The 24,429-nt window shown below is 36.8% G+C and overlaps 1 protein-coding gene across 1 annotated transcript in view; it reads left to right on the forward strand.

The window, feature by feature from the left end:
• Nucleotides 1-3,933: 3,933 nt before the first annotated feature.
• The window catches only part of LOC106663647 (syntaxin-1A-like), a 35,946-nt gene continuing 15,450 nt past the window's right edge, over nt 3,934-24,429 (forward strand). The window contains exon 1 of the mRNA XM_014388644.2: nt 3,934-4,107. Coding sequence (XP_014244130.1) covers nt 4,075-4,107 — 33 coding nt within the window. The 5' untranslated portion in view covers nt 3,934-4,074. The remainder of the gene's footprint in view (nt 4,108-24,429) is intronic.

Raw genomic sequence — 24,429 nt, forward strand, 5'->3', positions numbered from 1 at the left:
AAATGGGCTTTTTTTCAAAAACACTGGCACCCTGAGGGTTTATATGACCTCTGCTGTTGCGAACCCCGTAAAAAAAAAAAAATAAATAAATACAAAATAAAAAAAATTAACCACATGCTCCATGTGACATATGTTTTACAATCATTAGATATAAATATTTATGTACATTTTCAAATATAATATTATTAGAATTGCAAGTAGATGGCTTGAATTAATATTATTATATCTTCTATAATAAAATTAAATAAAAGTTAAGGTTTTCAATGAATGAAAAAAACTCTTCTTTAAATTTATTAATTATTTCTAAAAAAGTTGATGGGCATTGCCTCGTAATTGCATCAAATCGGATCTATCATTCCTTGTCAACTTGATACAGTTGAAGATAATGTGTTCCCAATTTTGGGCTCCACCCGATGTGCATCCGCAAGGATCAACATCGATGATCTTCAATCTTTTTAGGTTTTCTTTATTTTATCCGTGACCAGAGAAGATCTGTTTGGTTTTATATGAGTGTTTGATCTCTGTTCATAGACACTGGGTAAAATGTTTTGGTGTGACTTCCATTGTCAGTTTTCTGCCACATTTAATCTCATTCTTTTTGGAGTTTCTCTCAGGTTGTTCTTAGTGCATGTGATATCGGTGCCAGGTTGAGTTTGCGTTAGGTCCTCGCATCTTGTAGGTAGATAGTTTCATGTATAAAGCAAAATAATCCAATATAAGAAGATATAATTTCAGCCCATTATATAGAAAAAATCTCTTCTATAAAATCTAAAATATCTAAAAAAGAATGTTCCAGTTTTTTTTAGACAACAAACCTATAGTAAAAAAGAGAAAATATGGCAAAAAGAGGGAAAATTCAAAAGATTGTAAGTTGTGATGAAAAAGCTAGTGTCACAAGCGGGATTCGAACCCATGACCTTTGGCTAGGTGAGGAGTTGGTGTGCGAATAGATCGAAATCACAACACCTCAAGTGGTTACAGGTATTGAGTCATATTGAGCTGAAGGTCATGGGTACAAATCCTGCTTGTAACACTTGCTTTTGCTCATCTGAAATAAGACCTCACGTTAAAAGGATAATTAAAGCAAAAATAGACTTGGCCAATAAATGCAAAAAATTAGATTTTATATGAATGCAATTTATATTTTATGTTTTATGGGTTCACAGTAGGCAATTTGCAATCTAAGTATACTTTAAAAAAACCTGTTGATCAAATTTTGAGATTGTGATTTTCTATCAGAATTGTAAAATATTCCAATTCTAACTGAACATGCTCTAAAATTAGAATACCACTTAGAAGACCATGTGGGAATTTCAAGAATGTTGGTGCCCAGGGGCAGACCATCTTAATAATTTTATTTTTATTGTTGCTGAAATAGTCTAAGGTTTTTGATAAAATTTCCATCATATTTAACGATAATAGTGGACATAAACAAAAACACCATTCTATGAATTAATGCATGTGACTGTTTAAGAAGGAAGAAAAAAATGTATATTCTAGATTACATAAATACTTCATAATATTTACATAAATACCTCTGTTCGACTTCATGGAACAAATTAATTTCCAAAAGATTGTGACCTCTGGTTTATACAACTGTTGTGAGGTGGAAAACTCGATTTACGTTCATTAAAAATAAATCGTTACCAAGCGAAAGGAAAATGTATGAAATAGTTTGCCAGCAAGAAATATTATTCAGAAAAGAAATTTAAGCTATTACCTAAATTTGCACATATTTGCAAATAAATGTGACTTTTAGTTAATGTATATACTATTTTTTATATTTTTTACATATTATAATTTACAAAAGATAATCAAAATTAACATCAACAAGGAGGTTTAATAATCTACTAATTATAATTTTGCCATGCGTTCAACAAATATCATACCATCATGAGGTTAAATATTTTGTTTTCATACAAACTATATTTAAAATTAATTGGTAATTAATTAAAATAAGCAAGGTTAAAATGTAACATTAAAGAATTATTGTGTAAAATTTTGTTTAATTATTTTAATTAATTATATTTTTAATATAAAGTCTTGGTTGAGGTGAAAAAGCAAGGTGATGAGTGGGATTCGAACCCATGACCTTTGGCTGGTGAGGAGTTGGTGTGTGAGTGGATCGAAGTCTCAATAGATCAAGAGCAGTGGCGTATTTAGCCAAAGGTAATGGGTTTGAATCCCACACATGACACTTGGTTTTTCATCTCAACCAAGACCTTATATTAAAAGTATAACATGCTGAAGCACAATTCTCATATCAGGTGTCCTACGTGCTCTCTATATGGAACCAAGGAATTGTACCCTCCAATTAGGTGGAACAACCTTTCTCTCCATGCCAGACACGTCATGTTTACTAGAGGCCAATTGAAAAAATAAGTTGTTACAAACTTAATAGGTGCCAGTAATTTAAAATACTTTATTTATATTAACATGTAAGACAAGCTGGAAGTGTGGCTAAAATCCCCAGTAGAAGTTATGGTAGGAAGCATTGTTGCATAATTTTTATGTGTATTGGGTTAACATTTTGGTTTACTTTTATTAAAAATAAATTCATGGGTCAGCATAGGGTCACTAACTGGATCTATCTTCATTTGCGTGTTTGAGTAGTTCAATAAAACGAGTGAAGAGGGACCAATAAGTGGCCAATGCTAGTTCAGACTCGCAGACCAACACCGAGCATCTATTCTAAAAATAAATTGATATGCAGTTATTTAGAAAAGTAATATTGTGTTTGGTAAATCTTAAATTTAAAAATTTCAGACAGTTTTATTTAACTGTAAATACTGTTTTAAAAAGCCCTGGGTGCAGATTTGAACAATTTCAACTAAATCCAATTTAATGAAAAGAGCAGTTATAAAATTAACAGCAGTTATTTACCCATTCTTTAATTTGAGTGGAATTTTTTACATAAAAATAATGTAAAGATAGCTCACAACTAACATTATTGTAGAACCATTTCTCACAACAAACATGCTCCACCATTTTGTTAATTTTATCATTAAAAAAAAACAGCATATAGCTTACGTTTTACTGTAATTTAAAAAAAAAAGTGGTGTTAAATTAGTAGTCATCAGTATATAAATTGGCTTTAAAACTGGAAAAAAAAAGTTGGTATTATTTTTTTTTGTCTTTTGTGTGTGTGTGTGTGGCATTGTTTTACATAAAAATAATGTAAAGATAGGTCAGAACTGAATTATTGTAGCACCATTTCTCAAAACAAACATGCTCCACCATTTTGTTAATTTTATCATTAAAAAAAAACAAAAAAAAACACATAGTTTACGTTTTACTGTAGTTAAAGAAAAGTGGTGTTAAATTAGTAGTCATTAGTATATAAATTGGCTTTGAAACGTGAAAAAAAGTTGGTATCGTTGCTGGTTTTTTTGTGTAGCATTTTTTTTACAAAAATATAATGTAAAGATAGCTCAGAACTAACATTATTGTAGAACCATTTCTCACAACAAACATACTCCACCATTTTGTTAATTTTATAATTAAAAAAAGCATATAGCTGACGTTTTACTGGAATACAAGAAAAGAGGTGTTAAATTAGTAGTCATAAGTATATAAATTGGTGTTAAAACATGAAAAAACCAGGTATCGTTTGTTTTGTGTGTGTGGCATTTTTTTACATAAAAATAATGTAAAGATAGCTCAGAACTGAATTATTGTAGCACCATTTCTCACAACAAACATGCTCCACCATTTTGTTAATTTTATCATTATAAAAAAATACAGCATATAGCTTACGTTTTATTAGATTACAAGAAAAGTGGTGTTAAATTAGTAGTCATCGGTATATAAATTGGCGTTAAAACGTGAAAAAAAGGCTGGTATCGTTTGTTTTTTTAATGCGGATAAAGGTAAGCCACAGGTGAGAGAAGTGGAGGTAGGAAGCATTAGTTAGTGGGGGAAGAACCATTCCGGCTGGTCCTCTTTATCTTTGTGGCCAGTCGGCCACCAAACTCTGGCATTTAACTTTCGACGATTTGTCCTCCTCAGACAGGACGCGCTTTTCTTGTGAATGTGTTCGGTTGTCAAAAACAGCCAGAGGAAGATGCAATCGCTATGACCAAAGATAGGATTAACGCCCTTCAATCTGTAAGAGAATTTTTTTTCTTCTTCTTAGATTATTAGGATTTCCCAAATATTTGTGACGTCTCGTTTCGCCTCAATTTGAATGAGATAAGAGTGTATAATTTTTGCTGTTGTTGTAATCTTGGTTTTTGACAAAGAAAAGTACATTGTTTGCCGACGCATTTCAATATATGAGATAAGATTGAATCTTTTTTGTAACAAAACCATCATCACCTTTTATGACTAATCGTGAAAAATACTTAAGGTTTTAAAGATTGACGTTTAAAATAAATTATATAAAAGCTTTATTGGTTGTACATTCTCCAGCAGGAATGAAAAGGGATAGAAAAATATATTTAAAACACGACAAGACATCGTCGAACGTCATTCTTGTCACGATCTGTCATTCTTGTACAGTACACGTTTGTATGTGTGACCACGCCGTCATCATTGATGACTTGTGTGACATATGACTTGTCTAATAATCTGACGTGTATGATTTGTGCAAAGAGCCTGAATATTCACCGAAATTCGAAACACTCATGAAAAACATTTTCATAAAAATTATTTATATTTCAATGTGGTATAACATATTTGGAATAACGATTATTTTTCTATTATTATTTTGTACTTATTATTAGTGGAATTGGCCTACAATTCTCTAAATTTGAACGTGAATGAATGTGCAGTTTCATACTTATTTCCAAAAGGGGGGAGTCTGTTTTGTTTTGTTTGTGACCGCATTCTTAATCCCGCCAAACTGGATCAAGTCGGTTTTAAATCCCTTTTATTATCTTTTAAGCATCTATCAAAAGTTTTCTTTTTCTCCATTAAAAAAAGTAAAATTGATTGGTTGATTAGATTTTCGGGCTCACCTGGATCAAGCCTCGGACCAGGAAAGTCCTCTTAGTATTATACACTTCAAACAAATAAAATTCCCCAATCGGTCCAAAATTGGTTTTGAACCACACTTTTGACCGATGTCACCGCAAAAAAAAAACCCTGTATTGATTTTTCACCGCGCCTGGCTGATGTTTCCGCCGATAGAGCAAATTGTGCGGTCACGATCTATCCGATGACGCACGAGCTTTGACCAGATCTGAAATGTCCCGACTTTCGTGATTGTGACGATATTTTTTATGAGACCCAGCATGAATTTAAAGTTGTGATGTTTGTGACAGAGCGGTAGCAGGTTCGAGTAGTGCTTGGATCGAGCCATTTTTCACACGAGACAAGAAATTCACATACTCCGTTAAAAATAATGATTCAAAAAAGTACGGACGCAAAAACCTGAACCGACTCCAAAGAAAAGGAAAGGGAGACAATGCCAGCACAAGGACTCGGCTGACAAAATAACACGCACATCAACCACCGAATATGGCGAAATGCCGACAAAAACAGCGAGGATGATCAGATCCAGGGTCATCTCAACTGAATCTATTGATTAGCGTATAAGTTAACAAAACATATCAAATTATGTGAAAGACCAAAAAGATTCGTGGTGCTATGGCCATCTGTGATGATGCCCGGGCTAAAGTTAAATGTTACAACAATAAATTTGCTTACAAACAAAAGCAAACAACCTAAAACATAATGTTTCCACTGAGACAGAAAATTGTCCCCTCGAAGAAGAAATCCAATTTTGATTTGTAAAGCTGATTAGGAAGGACTATGATAAACTATGCTTGAGTCCCTTAATAAATCCGTACGCCTACAAATTCACTAAATTATTCTAAAATGAAATCCCTTCATTACAAAAATTCATTGCTTCAAAAACGAGCAGGCAAGCCTTGGTCAAATTAATTCCACCATAAACTTAGAATCAATCAATTTTAATCAAAATCCTAAGGTTGAGCAATTAGTTTAATCTAAACAAATGAAGAAAGGTGCCTCACTGAAGATGGCGCAAGCCGATACGACAACTAAACCCGTGAGAGAGAAGGCAAACCCAGCAGAGGGATTAAGTGGCAATCAGTTTAGCGTAAGCAAAAAGTGTGGTCTTCAGGGTGATCAACCCTTATTTTGGTCGTTTTCGATCCTCAGTGGTGAGTTTGGGTATTTTTTTCTTGAGAAATGGCAACTCTCTCAGCTTTTTGCATTAAAAAAGAGTACATGATTAATCATTGTGACCAAGTCCACTGAAGACTGAAAGCTAAAACGTCTGACATACCCAACCAGCGAGGATAGGCAAGCCCAAATGACCGGAAACGACTTAAAAAGGTTCAACACTACCAGACATCTTAAAAAATTTCACTTTTTTATTCTATTGAACACTTGACCACTCTATATGGTCTGTCCACTCCTCGCGGATTTAGATGTCACTCAAACGCGTTCGGCTTACGCCTTCTTCAGCGAAGAACTTTTTCATGAATTGGGAAAACAGCATAAGGTTACAGATCGTATTAAACATAAAAAAAGTAATTACGTTGTAATAAATGATTATTTGGAGATCTTCAGGTGCGGTCTGGTGTGACGTTGGTTTTAGAAAAACATTTTCTTTATCGTGCCAACGTTTCGATCTTTATTGAGATCATCTTCAGGGCTCAAAGTGTTTGTTTTCCGTGTAGATGTGTCATTCTTGTGTGTCGTGTTGAGAGTACCCAACGCGCTTTGTGAACTTCCCCCTGGCTTCGCAATGAGACAAATAGAATGACTATTTGACAGTCCAGAATCTATGGAACTGATAGATATGATTCTCAGGTTACAATTACAATCATAACCAACGCGACAATTAAAAAGTAACAATTATTACGTCCTGCAATTTCCTCTTTGTATAGGAATTTTGCGGGCCGACAGCCAACAAGGCTTGCTTTGTTTAAAAAAGCCATTTCTCTCTTGGATCAATTTTTACATTTAAACTAGCTTTTTACTATTTTTTTTCAGTTTTGTCAGATGACTAACTGGAGAGATTTCTCACTTCGACCGGTTCATTTACTAAATTTCAGACTGTCACTATAACAGAGACACACTAGCTGAAGCCCTATTTTTAGGAATGACTCGTAACTATCTTCCTTTCTTTCAAAACGTCGACTTAACTCTCAACATCTCAAAAAACAGAATGAACCCTCAAAAAATTATACCCCTTTGTTCACGGTCAGCAGAGAGCGTTTTATCCGTAAAAGACCGTTACTGTCTGTGACTTCTTAGTGTCGACTCGGAACTGGACCGTTAATCTTTTGTTGTATTTACAGTTGGCGAAAAGAAAGTTTTTCTTTTTTTTTTTTCTTCCTTTTGTACGGGGGCCGAGGCGACGGCGCGAAACCGCCACAGCCGGATGTCAGCGCCTCAGTTCACCTTTTGTCTGTAAACCCACCTCGTTAAATTGCCGGGGTCGCTCATCAACAGTGCCATAAGTGTGTCACCATACACGAAAACACGAGTTTAAAAAAACACGCGAACTACAAAAAATGCGAATGTTCAATGGATACAGGAAGGAAATTGACAGTGCCTTCTAAACATTTACAGGGCATTGTTGCCTGTTGTATAGTGATAATGAGTTTTATTTCATCAATCTTACCAAAAAGCATAGATACATTTGCTGCCAAATTATAGTAATTTCTATTCTCTCTCTCACTTCTCTCACTTATTGTATTTCTCTGTTTCCTTTTTTCACTCTGTCTTCCTCTCCTTCTCTGGCCCTGTTCCACACTCTCTCTCCCTTTCTCACTCACCCACTTACTCACTCACTCACTCACTCTCTCTCTCTCTCTCTCTCTCTCTCTCTCTCTCTCTCTCTCTCTCTCTCTCTCTGTATATGTGTATCTATCTATCTCCTTCTCTTCTTTTCTCTGTCTCTATTTCTCACTCATTCTCTCTCTCACTTTTTTCATTCACTCACCTTCTCGATCCCTATCTTTCTTTCGCGTTCTCTCACACTTTGTCTCACTCGTATAGATACATTTCTTTTTTTTTTATAAATACACATTGCAGCATGGAGATTTCACAGTCAGATGATTTCAAATTATTATAATTTCTGTTCTCTATCTCACTTCTCTCACTTATTGTATTTCCCTGTTTCTGTTCCATTTTTCACTTTGTCTCCCTCTCCTTCTCTGCCCTTTACCACTCTCTCTCTCACTCCCTCTCTCTCTCTCTCTATCTCTATCTATCTATCTCTCCTTCCACTCTCTTTCCATCCCCCCTCTCTCTCTCTCTTCGACTTCTTCCTTTCTCTCCTCTTTTTAAATCTCTCTCACTTTTTTTTTCACTTACTCACTTTCTCTATCCTTACCTTTTTTCGTTGTCTCATCTCTCTCTCTCTCTCTCTCTCTCTCTCTCTCTCTCTTTCCCTCTCCCTCTCCCTTTCTCTCTCCCTCCTCTCTCTCTCACTCGCGCCATCGCCCCCCCTCCCTCCCTCCCTTCATACCTCTTTTTTCACTCATTGCTCACTCTTTTACCCTATCCCTCCCTCTCGTTTTCTAAAACGCAGAAAGTGCTCGTTTATTTTAGCACATATCTAACACACAAAAATGTTGATTAATCTTGTATCCTTATTTAGTGTAATAGCAGGAGACAAAGATAAAATCCTGCAGTACAGAAAAAAGAGTGATCCTTCCTCTTAGGTCAACGGAGAGATCTCATCATAGCGGAAATGTTGACATATCTTGCAGCAAGTGATAAGCAGTCGGCTGAAAGTTAATTGCAATCCACCTGTCAAAATTAGAGACGGTTTACACCATCGACGAGTTTTGTCATTAATTAAAACAAATTAACTTTAACATATTTTTGTCATATTGGTTTGGAATTATTAATATTTATATGTGCAAAAATGGCTTTACGTCCGCGGAAGAATATTCAACATAATCTATAATTCTCCAGTTTTCATGCTCTCAAAATATTATTTTTCGTTACAAATGATTAACTTTATAACTGATTCATAACTAATTTAATAATAGCTCTTTTCAAATTTATTGAGAACCTCAAGGCGGGTTCTAATTGAGTTTTCCAATCAATCTGGCAAGTTTAAGTTTGAAGGTTGAAACCCGCTTAGCCATAACTCGGTTTTATTTAGTATGCACAGACAATTAATCACAAGCAAGGCAATATTCAATCAAGGCTGGCGGACTGCAGACTAAAAAATTTTCTCATTGATCGATTTGCATGTTGCATTTGTATTTCTGGCATTTCTGTACAAAAAACACTTTTAATAATGCATTCTGGCAACACACAACATATTCTGGAATGTATGGTGATTAGTGACCGTTAGTCGATGATTGTTCGGAAAACGTGAGATGCGTTCTGGTGTGTCGGTGTAGAAATACTTTGATTGAATATAAAGAAATATTTTTTTGCATTGTATAAATTCACTTTTGTCCACATCCTACATGTATTTGTTAAGTTTAAACAATGTTTGTAAATCCCAGGCCCTGAAGATGATCTCAATAAAGATCGAAACGTTGGCATGATAAAGAAAATGTTTTTCTAAAACCAACGTCACACCAGACCGCATCTCACGATTTCTGAATAATCATATTTTGGAATGTTTGTAACTTGTTTATGCCATCTACAGAGGTCCTCATAATTTTGAACTATAGACCAATGGTGGTCGTAAGATTGACTAGTATAGGGTGACTAGTATCGTTACAAACTCTGCGACGAGAAAAACTGTGGTAATCTCATTTAGGCTTCAAAAAGTTTTTGTTTTATAAGATTTCGTTCAAGATATAATAGACATGCTCCATATCACAGCATCAGAACCAAGGTGCCCACTGTCTAAGAGATTATTGGAGGAAATTGTTGGACATCTTAGTATGAATATTTGTGCAAAATACTTTTTTTATGTATCCTGTAATGATTATTTTGCTTTGTCGATGTCTTCGTTCTGGTTAGAACACGCAAGGTAATCATAAAAGCTTTTCTGAAGTTTTTCATTCAATCTTTAAGCCCTGGATGCAGATTTTGACTTTCAGGGAGTTACAAACCCTATGCCGAACGTAACCGACATCGCCGACGAGGGTGAGATCCTTGGGAGAAAATACGTGTTTCTCGTATTATGACTCTCACTTGTAATTTTCATGATTAAGGTAATTTTGATAGCCGAAATGGAGAACACTGGTCTGATAGGCGTCCGTACTTCGAGAATCGAAAGGTCGTGTAGAAAGTCCGCGTGCTTCGATCCTGCCCGCCTTATTTGCAAAATTTCATATCGAATCTTTGCCCTGATATGGCATCGTGATGACGACGGGCTCACGAAACGCCCAAACCCACTATCCGGCCCGAATAAAGATGGCTGAGATGCAAATTGGTCACTTGGATTTGACATAAGCTATAAATCGTTGGGAAAGGAGAAAGGTCTATTGAAATATTCTCTTTTTCCTATTTGAAACAAAATGTTGTATAATGTACGTCTGTGCGTGGGAATGTATGTGCAATCGTCTCATTTTCCAGCCCCTATTGTACAGGAACGTCTCGTTAGAATAAGTGTATTTTCTAATTATTTATGTAATTACATAATTATTATTTCGCGATGTTGAATTAATCCTAAATTAGTAATTATTTGGAAATGTATATGTTGAAATCTTCACTTTTATTAGAGTTCAAATGCAAAAATTTTTAAAAATTCTCCAAATTGACTATGTTTTTTGTCAATAGCTTTAGATTACCACAACATTTAACGAAACTTATACAGTTTTTTAATTACAGTTCTTTGCAATGAACTTGACCACTGATAGATAGATAACAGTCAGAATAAGTTTCAAATTTAGTTTTTTCAAGTTTAGCATAAACTACCTAACTGAAGACCGGAATCGTTTTAATTTTTCTTAAGCATTTATACATTGGATAAATGATTTTATGGATATGATGTTAAAAAAAATGTTGCTACTATCCGCTGAAATAGTTTAAAAATAATTACAAGTATAATTAACCAAGTTAGACAAAATGAACCAGAATTGACAATAGAGAAAATAAATAAGCTTTAAAACATTTAATTTAATATTACAAAATTCAAAACAGGCTACATCTTTGTGATTTTTATTAATAAATAAAATTTCCTTAGATATTTATTTAGAAATCGTGAGATGCGGTCTGGTGTGATGTAGGTTTCAGAAAAACATTTTCTTTTTCGTGCCAACGTTTCGTTCTTTACTGAGATCATCATCAGGGCTCAATAAAGATCGAAACGTTGGCACGAAAAAGAAAATGTTTTTCGGAAACCTACATCACATCAGACCGCATCTCACGATTTCTAAATAAATATCGATTAACGGTCACTAACACCACACATTTCCTTAGATATTGCTTATGGAAGACATAAGAAAAAGTATAATGAGATACATTTTTATATTTAATTTTCTTCATCCATTTCTCATCCGTCTGTTCTCGCTGTATTCTTTTTACACATAAGTTTTTCGATCCGCTGGGCATGATCTAATTACATCCATCATATTTCGAAAACCTAACACAAAATGCCATAGTTTTCCTAACTACAAAACATAATGCCATCCTAGGAAACACCACTACCCTGATTTATCCAACATTTTAGTTGCAAAACATTATATATGTTTTATTTATGTACGTCGAGAGGTAAAGTAATATTACTGGTACTTTCGATTAATTCGATCCACTCGGACACTAACTTCCATCTCGACCTCACCTTTTGAATTTTCCCTCCTTTCTGCCATTTTTCAAATGTCGTGTAATCTATTTGATTCTCGGCGACAAATGAAATGGCCACGGAGAGCTTTAGTGAACTTATACTTCATTTTAACTTATTAAATTCACTAGTTTTCGTGGTCCGCTTGACCAATTAATATCTTTCAATTAATTAAGGTTTTTAGGTTTTTTCTCCTGAAACCTTTTTTGAAAAATGGCAAAAAGGAGGGAAAATTCGAATGATGGGTTGAGGTGGGAGGTTAGTGTTCGAGTGGATTGAAGTCACGACAGCTCAAGTGGTAGAGCAGCGGCGTATCTAGCCGAAGGTCGTGGGTTCTAATCCTTCTTGTGACACTGACTTTTTTATCTGGACTAAAAACCTTAATTAATTGAAAGATATTAATTGGTCAAGCGGACCACGTAAACGAGTGAATTACTGACTGGTACTCTTGCTATGTCCAAAATCTTCGAAAGACTTTTTTTTAAAGCAATTAATCTCCATCCTAGATACTCAAAAAATCATTCTCTCATAAATTTCGCTTCTGCCCTTATCATCCCACGATCCAAAGGTTTCAGAGTTGTCGACACTATATCCTCTGCTTTACAGAAGAAAACTTATTGCTTGGGTGTGCTCCTCTAGCACGGGCTTTTAATAGGGTGTGGCCCATAGGCATGCTTTATAAACTTGAACGCTTCCTACCCCTCTCCTTATTACCTTATTTCAAAATCCTATCTAACCGACTGCTGCTTCAGAGTGAGGTGGAGCAATAAGATCTCGGAAGTCTGACAGAAGCCGGCGTCCCACAAGGGATCAATCTTGGCCCCATCCTTTATATCATTTATATACTCCTAACCTATCTACACATACCAGTACTATCATACCGCATATGTGGACGATACGAATTCTAACCTCTAACAACTACAAACACTGAGCTTATCCAAGACAAGAGGTGGACGACAAGACTCGTTGTGTACGTTCTCATTGAAAAAGCAGTTCTGACCTTCACTGTACATCAACAACAAAGCGATACCGACTTCCATCCAATTAATACTTACTACTACACCTAGACAGCAGACTGACGAAGAATCCCAACATAGGACTTAAGAGACAACAACTTAACAGAAGACTGACTACTAAGAAGACTTCTAAGACGGGAATTTCACAACCAAATTAACAAGACTTTACTGCGACCACTTTGGACGTTCGGAGTATAACTGGGATTCTGCCATGCCATCCAACATCCAACGCATCCAATCCTTCCAATCGAAAGTCCTCAGACAAATCGTCAAAGCTCGTTACTGCGACACTAACCTCACTCTCCACAACGACCTCAACATTCCTTTTGTCAAAGAACTGCCCCATTCCAGATTCCAGTAGTTTCACACCAACCTCTCGATCCATCCAAACCCTACTGCTCGAGCCCTCTCTGTTCACCCCCATCCCGAGAAACCACCACTTCGCCTTAATTGTCGACATCCTCGAGACCTCTTTATCCCTTAATCTGTATCATTGGCCTGTTTCTTGTGGCAAGTGATCTTTCGGGTACAGCGCTGGCATTATTGTTAGTGCGAAAAAAATACTTTGATCTCATTTGTAATATTTATAGGAAACAAAGAAAAATAAAGTACAAAATTTTTCGAAGATTTGTCGTCATCATGAAACGTTACGTATAAATTACATGACAACATTATGAAACTTTGAATACAAGAGGTTTTGACAAGAAAAAAGACGATACAACTTTTGATCGGAATGCGACATCAGAAATTCTTCCATTATTCACTTAATCTTATCTTTCGTCATGGTATGTTTGTTCAGTAGAGATGATTTCCATTCTATCCCGTTTTTATGAACCATTTCATATCACAGTGGAAATGTACATAAATTCATCACCGGGAGAGAAGATTGGACATACACCACTGGCGGAAAAACCGCAGTTACGCTCAAACGATCGAGGGACGTTTCTAGAATCATTTCAATCGTGATGTTCCGCTTTGAACAAAAAACGAACCTTGAGTTTCCAGTGAACGTCGATCAAGTTTGACTCTCATCTCGAATTTCTACAATTAGCAATGCCAACACAATTAGTGGTCTTTTCTCACTTCGAGAAATTGCTCTGAAGATTAGACCGTTTCCATCGATTATTCTTCTAAATACCACTGAAGGTGGCGAGATTCCTTAAATTACCCTAATATGCATAATCAGGAAGAACAGACTGACAGAAAATCAGAGAGAACAGGTAATAAGGAAACGATCTAACAGATTCATCATTTCACGGATCTCACTACTGTTTATTGGATCCATAATCTGGCATATCTATATCGATGAGAGTGAGATATCTTCCAGAGGTCTGCAGGACGATAAACCTTTAGTTTGGTCATTTTCTGACATTCTGATCTAACTTCGCTGTTTTGCTCAGTTACACTTCATTGGTTGGCATGTGCGTATTCTGTTCGCAGACCGGTAGAAAATCAGAGAGAACAGCGATGACCAGGGGACGATTGAAAAACTTCATTATCTCACAGTTCTCATAACGTTTATACGCATCCAGAATCGGCATATATCGACGATAATAAGATAACTTCTTGAAATCTGCAAGGTTATGAACCTGCAGTTTAATCATTTTCTGATATTTGGTCTGCCATTCTCACTGTTTTGACAGTTAGATGCCAGCGATGGTCTATGTGTTTAGTACATAGAGGTTGTGAAAATAGCCGAGAACAGGAAGACCAGAAGACGATCTAACAAGTTCATCATCACACAGGTCTTAGAACCGTTTACATGGATCCAGAATCTAGCAAAACTATATCGATGATAGTGAAATATCTTCTTGAGGTCTGCAGGACGCGGTGTAGTACAGATTGACTGAAAATAAGCTAAAACAGGAGGCGGTCGGACACGTTCGTAATATCGTAGATCACAACGCAAAAAACTGCGTTGACACATTGCCAAGTACATTGACTTCTTGACTCTGGTGAACTTGCAGTTTGGTTATTTTCAATCATTCTGAGTCTTTCAGGTTGGTTGACCTGTGTGCTGTTTTGTACACAATCACATGAATAAAAGTGGCAAAATGTTGAAGAGACATTGTCATGTAACTCCAGGAAGAACTAACAGCTTATGCAGGAGACGACCCAACAGGTACATGTCGCACACCTTCAGCGTGTCGCCCGAAAATACGGATTCAGAAAATTTCTTTCACTCTTTAAATTGGATTACTATATTGATAACTGTGGGCTTTCTTCTTGAAGTCTGCGAGATGATAAATATGTGGGTTGGTGATTGGGTCTCCTGGTCATCCTGTTCTCGCTGGTTTTGCCTGTCAAAACTTAGATACATTTTCAATGATAGGTTTGTGAATAAAATATCACGTTGGCAGAATACTCGCCTCATACAGATCAAGGCAACAATGGGCCGACCAGAACGATTGAAACGACCAAACTGTACAGCCACCACAGAATAAATCCCACTTTCACTAATGTAGTAATGCAGATTTTGGATCCATGTAAACGGTGAATCGAATTGGGTTTGTTATAAACGGACTTTTTTATGGGACGTTGAGCAACCAGCGGGGTATCATTCGCAGACGTGAAGAAGATATGTCAACACTTGTAACAATCCCTTTATAAAAAAAAACTATTCCGATTACATGAATCTAAAACTGCATTACTGAGAATTCCCTCATGAGAACTGTAGTGGGATGAACCTGCAGTTTGGTCGTTTCTAATCATTCTGTCTACATGTTCCCATATACTGCTCTTTCGGTATATTTTCGGCCTGCGAGCTGATGAACCTGTTGGTTTATGATTGAATCGTCTCCTGGTCAACCCGTTCTTTCTGGTTTTTCCTGCCAACATTTTCCATTTTTTGGTTTGTGAACAAAATTATACAGGCTCACTAACGGTCTGCAGATCAAAACAATGAAGCTAAGCAGATCAAAACGTTTGGCGGCCACCAAACTAGATTCATCACAGATTGCGATTTACATGGCTCCAAAACGGCATCACTCAGAATTTCTCTTGAGAGGGGTGAACCTGTAGATTGGTAGGATCCACCGAGGGAGTCGTGGCCCACTTAATATGGAACTACGACAACGACGGGTGGTAAAATGTGGTTAAGGCTCGAGGCCCAAGAAAGGTGACCTCGTGTCCTCATCCACGTCCCTCTCTCACTCCAGGTTCCTTCATTGTTTCCTGTGACCCCTCCCAATCCTTGCTACAGGGGGGGGGTGTCCGGGCGCAAAATAATGGTGTAGCCCTGAGGGCGTGGCAACCTCTCTAAAGCACAAGCTGTACGGGTCGGCATGGGGGGGCGGGTGCTTATCAGAGGCACACGAGGGTTAGGGTACCAGATCCTGTCCGTATAGACGAGGGAGGGTTCATAACCATCTGTACTACGGGATAACAGAAATGTTCCTAGGTTCAGCCCCTGTTACAATGGGAATGAACTCGTAGTTGGCCGTGGTGAGACCCCTGGAGGGTACTTAGAGAAGAGGCTGTCTTTTATCTGTGATCTTTGCACGATACTTGCGCATGACCATCGTTATACACCCGGCCTCACGGGATACGGCGGATCGGACGGCAGCGTATTGAGGGCGCTATGATTATGCTGAAAAGTCCCTCGAATGCGTGAGTAGTGGCGGATGGGAACGAGTAGTGAATTGGTTGCTCCTACTCGAGTATGCTTTGCACATAGGTTTGGCTGACTCGATTGGAGGCTTTTACCGTAGGCGGTCTCCTCTAGGGGGTGGTAAGCAATTCCACTTTAAACAAAACAGCGACCGGAGCGGATCCGGTAGTTTCTACGCTAGGGAAGCCCCAATACTCTGGGAGGTAGAGTGGCCTTCTCTATCTATGGAGTGTGCGGGAACCCAGGGTGATGTATTTCGGCTTAGGTTGCCCTTTGCGCGCGGCATACGGTTCGATGCTTAATGCGGACCCGACCACTCGGAATGGGCAAGCGGAGAGCGAGGTTGTCTTGGCCCCCCGGGGCTGAGCTGCCTCTTCACCAACGCTCTCATCTTGAGAATCAAAACGTCCGATAAGGCCGAATAGGCTAGCTGCGGACGTTAAAGATCGTCATTGTCCTTTTAAGGACGGCCGAGTATACAGGAAGCAATATAGATTGATAGGTTCTGATCTCTACTTCGTAATTTTCATTTATTGGATTTGTCACAGCTTGAGATCAAAATATTCAAAATCGGTTTAATTATGTGAACCAAATCTTTTTTGGTTTTTTCTAATTATCCTTGTTAGCCCCTGTGGTCTTGTCTTGAAGTCGCCAGTGGGTGGGCTGTGTGCTCTTTTCTACACATATTCACAAATGAAATGTTCGAAATGCTGATACGCTCCTGACAGGAAAAGAGCGATGATAGGCGGACCAGAATGGTAACGACCAAACTATACTGGTCAACTTCCATTTAAACAAAATAGGCTTGTAGTGCTCACGACATAGACCTCACCTTTCAACTGTTATTCCTCTGATCCCAAACAGTTCTTTTATTTTTGGATCAGTCGAAAAATAAACCAAGATTTAACAACGACACAGTGCAGGGACCCCGTAATTAATTTGATAATTTTGTTATTTACCGTCGGTGGCCTTCACTGGAGACAAGGAAGTGTGTCGTACGTTTCCATCTCATCATGTTGATACCTTCGACACGTGGCCAAGGTTGCCTTAAATGCCCAACTTTTAACAAGCTGATTGTTACTATTAACATAACGTTTTGTCGGAGGGGCTAAATTATTATTAATTAATTATTTTACTGATATTAGGAAAATGAATGATCAATGAGTTTGACAATTAAAAATACACGCGTGTTTCATTCTTTCATAATAAATTTCTATTTCCGGACAAAGTGGTTTACATTTTTAAGTCTTCTTGGGTAGAAAGTTAAAAACATTAAGGTAAAACTGTAGTCTGATCGTTTGGACGATCATCCTGGTCGGCCTATCATCGATGATTAGGTCTGACACGGGCGTATCGGCATTTCGCCATTGTAAACCCACTGATGATTCATCACCCGGCAGACCTCAACCAAGCTCAATACGATAGGTGACAACCTTAAGCTGTAATTAGCCAGGGAATTAAAACACTTAAAGATTCATCAGTTTCTGTGTTTGAAACTAAACGAGTGAAATTTGAAAAGCAAAATAACCCTTAAATACCTTGGCATTGCTGTTTTCCCATTAAGCATTTGGTCAAATTAATATTTATAACAATTTTCGCACCTAAAATTTTCTTTCTGTTTTCCTCTAAAAAAATGATTATGAAATGAGTAGATTGTATTATTTAAGCCTTTTATTGCACAGTCGGCTCCCTTGAAAACGCGGAAAAGCGGTTCGGACATTGCTCGGGTCCTTGGTAGTTCCAGCCGAAGGAAGGCCTTGGTCAGTGAAAGTTGTGAAGTCAGTCGGTTCTCTAAATGTGGAACCTTAGAAAGGCATTATTCCTTTTCTCGACTGGCAGGTCGGCGATGACTTCTTCGTGCTTCGATAATTGACTTTAACTCTCGAGAAATGCTTTCGGGTAAATCCGCTAAAATGGCAATTTTACCTCATCCACTGAAATAATTGTCAGGGGGTAAAGGGTCATTTTAAAAACAACCCAAATTCTTTGGTCGTTTCTGGAGGAAACGGCCCATGAATATAAAACATACATGATTTAAATTCTTGGGTAGGTAGAAATCTTGCTTGGCTAACATGTGGGTCATGTTCTGGCTTTCTGTTTGGTCCTTAAAGTTTTACAGGAAACAGTGACATTTATGCAGAATGGTACTTCGTCAAGGAACTGAGTATTGTTTTCCGTCAAATCGGCCTTATCCCAGCTCACCTTTTAAACGCGCGAACTGAATGTTTTGAAACTGAATCGAACTTTAATTTTCTGATATATTTTTAAAAAAAATACAGATAAAGTAATGGAGGAATTGTCGTATCTCAAGATTCAGAGACTCACATATTGTTTATTATCATTGTGTCAACACTGAACTATTCACCAGTTGAGAGCCAAAGACGCGTTGAGGCAATTACATAACATTTTCAAGGAAAATCTTTTACCATGTTGGAATAATAAACAGATCATAAATTGCAAATTAACTATTTATTTATTATTATTATTATTGTGCTGATAACTAAAATCTAGGATAGGTAATTGTACAATGAAATTGTCTTCAGCCCAATCGTGAAAAACCACTGTTTACACACTTTCTCGAACTTACTATCTGTTAGTAAACAAAAACTAAGTCCTGGACTGGCATATAATCATTTCAGCATGAGTTCACTGACTCGCAGACCAACACCCATCATCAAACTCATCAACACCTCAACTTGAATGCCAGTCGTTCGAATAGTTTTTTCCACTAAAATCCTAATTTTTTGAAATGTTTTTGGCTTCCTCTGTAGGGTATGTATTCCAAAAACCTTAAAAATCTTATGCGATAAACGCTTTAAATAATTAATTTTTGTATGCATAATCATGTAGCCTATAATCAATGGTCAAATTGTCAAATAGTATAATGAACCTTATCACTGACGCGTTGGTTGACTGCAATTTTTCCAGGACAGTGAAATATTGGATTTGATCCACTGGAAAAGTTGGTTTTGCGTTTTGTCCACATATTAATCATCGTATCATCGTTTATTATTGGTTTAATTAATTAATTTCTGTACGCACAAATGTACAACCATGTAGCTTATATAATTATCAAATAGTATGATCAAAGTCATCACTGATGCGTTGGGTGTCTGCAAAGTGATTTTCCAGAAAAGTGCAATATTGGTTTGATGCACTGGAAAAGTGGGTTTTGCGTTGTGTCCATACACTAATCATTGTATCGTCGTTTATTATTAATTAATTTCAATTATTAATTAATTTTAATGCTTTAATTAATTAATTTCTGTGCGCACAAATGTACAACCATGTAGCTTATATAATTGTCAAATAGTATCATGCACGTAATCACTGACGCAGGATGACTGCAATGAGTTTTTCCAGGAAGTGCAATATTGGATTTGATCAACTAGAGAAGTTCGTTTTGCCCTTTGTCCATACATTAATTCTCATCAGTGTACGTTTCATCAAAGCGTGACCGACTGGCGGAAAGTGAAATGTTGTAGGTGTTGCTCTCGTATGTGTTCAGGTGGGAAATTATGCAACACGGCCTTGATAGTGACATATCACGTGCTTTGCTCATCTCATCGAGGAGAAAAAAACTAGTTTCGAACAAATAATCATCGATTTTTTGGTTTCTAATGAAACAAACTAATTGCAGCTTTTTAAATCCAAGGATAAGCTGGTAATTTGTGAAATTGGCTTTTATTTATAGGCTTTTTGAACACTGCCCTCCGTTCAATACGTCGAGAAAAATAGCATAGTCGGGTGTTTTTTTATGAAAAAAAAATTAATGAAAGGCGAATCCAAACAGGTTTACGATCTGGAGAGGGGTCTTCATTCTTCAGCCATTCACCAAAAGTCCGGCTATATCAAACTTGATCAACTCTGAATTTTACCAATTTTTCATTATTGGAAAGTTTTTTTTTAATATCTCAAAGAAATCAAATAGTGAACACACAGTCCTTGGCAGTGTTCGGATTCTTTCTATCTTCAAAGAAATTGGAAGCCATCTACTAAAAACTTAATTATGTTTATTTATAGATATCTTTAACATTGTTTTGCCCTGATGATGACCTTAAAATAGGTCAAAAGTTTGGCATATAACAAGTGAATTTACTACTTCATCGAGACCAAGATACAGATTATTCTGTAAATTTTTGCAGAATATGAAATAAATGCTGCTTCTCCAAATGGGGACACTAGTCATATAGTAGACGGAATGTTGTATATTTAACATGTACATCGTTCTACATTACTTGATTATGCTAACATATTGACTTTTTTTTTGCTGGTTATTGATAATCTTGAGGTCTGCGGGGTGTTGAATCTATATCATGAAGTTTGGTAGTTCAGTGAATTCTGACTTAGCGCCTCTTCCTGCTTATAACCTTAACTGAAAAATCCTCTTCTTTTATTATAAGAAAAGTCAGTAATGTTTAAAAACTCACTCATGACAACAAATGCAATTGGAAAACATCGAGCAAATAAACGATAAGAACTAATACTTGTGAACGTAAAAATGTGAAAAAATATACATCAAAACGACGGGCAAAAGACTGTACACAAAGAACGTATAACGATGTTTAGGTCTGCGGGGTTATGAGATGGTAGTCTGGTCGTTTTCCGTTCATTCTGATTTAGTGCCTCTCCCTGCTTATAACCCTGAACTGAAAAACCCCCAACTTAAATCATAAAAAAGGCTAATAAGGCAAACACAATTATAAAACTCGACTAAAAAAATATCATACCACAACATGTGAACATGGAAATGTTGAGAATTGCGGACCAGACGGAAGGGCAAAGGAAAGATTCTAAGAATGTATAACCATCATGAGATGTGTGGAGTGATGAACCCTTAGTGTGGTAGTTCCGTTCATTATGACTTACGCCTTTCCCTGCTTATACCCTGAACTGAAAAATCCCCCATTTTTAATCGCAACAAAAGCAAGTAAGTCATAAAAATTGCACTGAAGACTACACACGCCACTGGAAAACTCCCGAGATAAAATACTGTCAAAATGTGGAGACATATACATCGTAAAAACTGGCAAAAGACGTATACAAAGAATGTATAACGATCTTGAGTTCTACGGGGTGGTGAATCGATAATTCGGTACTTTCGTTTCATTCTGGCTTAGCGCCTCTCCCTGCTTACAACCCTGAACTGAAAAATCCTCTTCTTTTATCATACGAAAAGTAAGTAAGGTTTAAAAACTCACTCAAGACAACAAATGCAATTGGAAAAAATTGGGCAAATAAACGATAAGTACTAAACCAACCTCCGGGCAAAAGAACGAGGTCTGCGTGTTTATGAATTTGTAGTCTGGTCGTTTTCCGTTCATTAGCGCCTCTCCATGCTTATACCCTGAACTGAAAAATCCCCCTTTTTTATCATGACAAAAGCAAATAAGTCATAAAAACTGCACTGAAGACAACAAACGCCACTGGAAAACTCCTGCGATAAAATACGGACAAAATGTGAAGACATATACATCGTAAAAACTGACAAAAGACATATACAAAGAATGTATAACGATCTTGAGGCCTGCGGGGTGATGAATGAAAGTTTGGCACTTTCGATTCATTCTGGCTTAGCGCCTCTCCCTGCTTACGACCCTAAACTGAAAACCAAACCGCTTTTATCATTACAAAACGAGGATTGATATCATACAAAATTATCAGTGAAGTTATGCTTCCTTCTGAAGTAGCATTGCGTGAATTTGTGTATAGTCGAGTCCTATTTAAAAAATATGATAATAATACCCTAAAATTATTATTAACTCACCACAGATAGGTTCGACGTAGTAAACATAATCAACAGTAACATATTAAAAAACCTGAACTGCTTACTTAAAAAAATAACATTCGCCCAACAATATTATAAACTCCTTGAGTTAAATATAATGAAAAACTGACAAAACTCCATCTCGATGTGTACAGAAAACCAATGGCATTAACCACCAGATACAAAAAGTAAGCGCCTAAATATTTGGACAGACTAAACCAGTAAACAATGAGTAATGCAGACGAGAACTTAGATGTAAAAGAAACATGAACTCATAAACCTTTAGGGGCGTCGGTGGCTGCAACGGTTTAGGCTTTGACACGGCGCTCATTACTGTAAGGTAAAGGTCCCGGGTTCGAATCCAGGGCCCTGCATTCGAATTCGACATACAAATGGGCTTTTTTTCAAAAACATCGGAACTCCGTGCAGGCATATAGCCCCGTAGTTGCAAATGCGCATAACCGGACAATTGAGACAATACTCCGCTTAAAAATATGATAACATGAGAATGCTTAAAAACATGCATAAGACAGATATATAAGGCAATAAAAGACAGATAAGAACAAGATATGACGGTAGAGATCGATTCACATAGTCAACAAGAACCGTGAATAATAACGACAAGCGATCAATACAATATAATATTAATAATAATAGCTCGGTCGATTCTGATAATTTTGGTTCATCCAGTTTCTCTGTTTTGTTGTGTCAGACGCTTTTCTGCTTTCCATAAATGTGGTTTTTATGGGCAAAATAGTCAAAATGATGAGGAAGGTTTTCACGACGAACGACCAAAACCATCAGTACTCAAAACGTGATAATCACTTGCAGGGACATAGGAACGAATTTGTTCTTCAAATAACTTCATATAATCTGTCGATGCAACTACAGGAGCATCACACACATGTGTTTCATTTACGTCTAGCCCGACAAAAAAGAATAACAGGCACACACTCTGAGGAGCATAGGTGGGCCGAAGATAATCAGTTTCGATATGAATTGTTATTTTGATGCGAGAGTTGCGGTCAATTTGTAATGGGTAAAGTGTACGTTTCTCAATGTCAATATTGTCTCTTCCACGAGGCATAATCAAGTCGTATTAGACGATAAAACGGTAATTTCCCCTAATTATTTACCCACACGTCGGCGTTTTGTCGACAAGGATGCCCGCGGGCTGTTTGCACGATCCTTCCGCGCCAATGACCTCGTTCTCTCGAATAAAGGAAGAGGAAGGAAATCCCGCATGGGTGCGACGAGTCCGTATCGAAATACGCCCATCTTCTCCATCGGCCGGGAACAGTATCGACTCATCTGTTTCCTGTAAAATGTACTTTGGGAATTTAGCCTTCCGTTCCGTATCAAGGCGTAGGCAGAACAAGGCATCACAATTTTGAACTTGCCTCCTCCAGTAATAATGGGCCTCTTGTGAATTTCTTTTCTCGCCCGTGTCAGCACGGTATCATCGACGGTTACGAAACTATTTGTGTTGAATTAGCCACGGACGGTGACCAATTTTAACATCTTTAAGTCCTTGAATGTATTACAACGCGGATAATCGCGTTGGATATCGTCACCAATGAATTGTTGATGGTTCATCCAAATCCAAAAGAAAAAAAGACGTCCGTCGTTTGTTACGACTTCTTTTCTCAAAACTAGGAAAAGTTAGACACGATTAGATTACATTTCCTCTTCAATAATATAACAATAAAATAAAGCTTTTAATTTAAAGATTTTTTCAAAAGAAATATTTGCAACTATACAGTTTAGTTTAGTTAAAATTTGTATTGGTTTCAGCCTCATTCATTATACTCGACACAAAAATGCCAACGTAATTTGGTTGTTCCCTAGGTTTTATGTGTTTTGTTTAATTTTTACGTTCAATTTGTTTTCGTGTGTTTTTTAGGTTAGGGCTGGATTTTACAACTTCTGTATTGTTAGGCTTTTTTTACTGTGTTTACTGTAGATATGTTGTCTAATTTGGCCATGATAAAAAGTTGATTTTTTAGATTACCTTCTTCATACCGTCACCACTATTTTCCCATTTAGCATAAAATTTTTGCATTTTGGTTCGATATAAATGAAGAAAAGGAGATACGACTAGAAAAGCTTATTAAACGAAGAAGTTGTGAAATTTGCCTAGCTCCGAGAATTTTTCCAACGACGTTGCTAATTCAGTTTTTTTATAAATTTTAAATTTAGCAGTTTTTAAAAGAAGTATATAGTTTTTTACCAAAAATTAAATTGAAAGTTCTAGAAGAGCGTCATCATAAAGGACATTTAATTCTCTTTTCGATGTTTTTATTTTTTTTATTTTTCCAAAAGTGAATAATTATTACTAGTAGTTAGCTATAGTATAGGA

Source organism: Cimex lectularius, unplaced genomic scaffold (assembly GCF_000648675.2).
Source record: "Cimex lectularius strain Harlan isolate CLEC.00 unplaced genomic scaffold, Clec_2.1 scaffold204, whole genome shotgun sequence".
Classification (NCBI taxonomy): domain Eukaryota; kingdom Metazoa; phylum Arthropoda; class Insecta; order Hemiptera; family Cimicidae; genus Cimex; species Cimex lectularius.